At 41.5% G+C, this 1,336-nt stretch overlaps 1 protein-coding gene and 1 long non-coding RNA gene across 7 annotated transcripts in view; one reads left to right on the top strand and one right to left on the bottom strand.

The window, feature by feature from the left end:
* Window positions 1-1,336, bottom strand: part of fam184ab (family with sequence similarity 184 member Ab) — a 187,258-nt gene that overhangs the window by 67,322 nt on the left and 118,600 nt on the right. For all 6 annotated transcript variants that reach the window (XM_032543041.1, XM_032543045.1, XM_032543042.1 and 3 more), the window contains exon 10: window positions 331-453. In XM_032543041.1, coding sequence (XP_032398932.1) covers window positions 331-453 — 123 coding nt within the window. The remainder of the gene's footprint in view (window positions 1-330; window positions 454-1,336) is intronic.
* LOC116706304 (uncharacterized) overlaps window positions 642-1,336 on the top strand; it is a 9,853-nt gene continuing 9,158 nt past the window's right edge. The window contains exon 1 of the long non-coding RNA XR_004336198.1: window positions 642-653. This is a non-coding gene — a long non-coding RNA (uncharacterized LOC116706304). The remainder of the gene's footprint in view (window positions 654-1,336) is intronic.

The raw sequence follows: 1,336 nt of genomic DNA, 5'->3' as shown, positions 1-1,336 counted from the left end.
ATATATATATATATATATATTTACTAAATATGTTTTGCATCGTAAAACGGCTAATTGCAATGTTGATGCATATATATATATATGGCATTAAGTGCGCTTCCTATGTGGATCTGCCTGTGCCAGTGGTTTTCTGTGGTCCTGGAGTTTTCCTGTTTTTCACCAGCTCACGTTCTTTTGTTGGTAAATTGTCCTTGAGTAACTTTTTTAGTTTTTTAATTTAATTAAATTCTCTCATACTAATTGTTGCCCTCTCCTCGCCTCATTGTGCATTGGGGTCCAAGTCTGAACCAGCCGTGACAAGGTCCACACGTGAAGTAGCACATGCCCTACCTCTGCATTGGCTGCGTTGAGTTTGGAGGTCAGCTCGTCTCTCAGCTCGTCCAGCTGCCGCCTCAGAGTCGTCTTCTGCTCCTCCAGCGAGAGGCGCTCACTATCAAACTGCTGCTCCAGCTCCTGGTGTTTAAAAACAACAACCAGAAACACACATCTTTCAAAACCAGTGAGCAAGAAAAGGCAAAGAGTATCAACGAGGAGTGGAAAATCCTCTGTGCTTGGATCTGTAAATCACATGCAGGTGAAACAGATCATGTACCTGACCAGTGAAGATGTTCATGTTTCATTGGAAGCCACGTGACATTTTATTAGTATTCTCAGTTATAAACATGTTGCGAGCATGTCTTAAACAGGAAGTGGATGTGTTGGACCAGTGTAGCCACCCGCAAGGGACGTTCTGACCTAAAGCAAACGCACCCTTAACGGGGCAGGTCTCATTGGTCAACACTACACAATTCTATAGGTTTATGGATTTTGACACAAAGAAATCCGAGAGCGCAGGAGAAATCCAAGAGGAGAAGATCTGTAAGTGCACAGAAGCAACCTGAGCGTGAGAGGAAGGGCTGAAGCTGAGAGAAGGAAATATGTCCAAGTAACAACCTATCTCCAAGCAGAAGGTTTGAGCAGAAGCAGAGCAAATCAAAAGCATGAGCAGGGGCTATTTGAACGTAAGAGCAAAGTTTTGAGAGAAAGTATTACAAAATCTGAATGTGAAATCAATGAAAAAGGCTCTCAAATCTGAAAGAATTGAGCAAAGATATGAATAAAACTCCATATGTTGGAGGCTCAGGCTGACATCATTAAAAAAGGTTTATTTTCAACTCCAGTGTATTCCCAAGGTCTGTTGAAGACTTTGGCGTATTTGGTGGGGAGGTTAGAATTCTTCCCTTCAGAAAGTGTGATGTTTTTCCTTAATTTTACATCAAACCGATAATTATTAACCCTCATGTTGTCCTCGGGTCAAATTGACCCATATATCAATGTTCTTTTTAATTCCCCAAAA

Source organism: Etheostoma spectabile, chromosome 18, assembly GCF_008692095.1.
Source record: "Etheostoma spectabile isolate EspeVRDwgs_2016 chromosome 18, UIUC_Espe_1.0, whole genome shotgun sequence".
NCBI classification, from domain to species: domain Eukaryota; kingdom Metazoa; phylum Chordata; class Actinopteri; order Perciformes; family Percidae; genus Etheostoma; species Etheostoma spectabile.
This window is presented reverse-complemented; position numbering and strand designations above follow the sequence as displayed.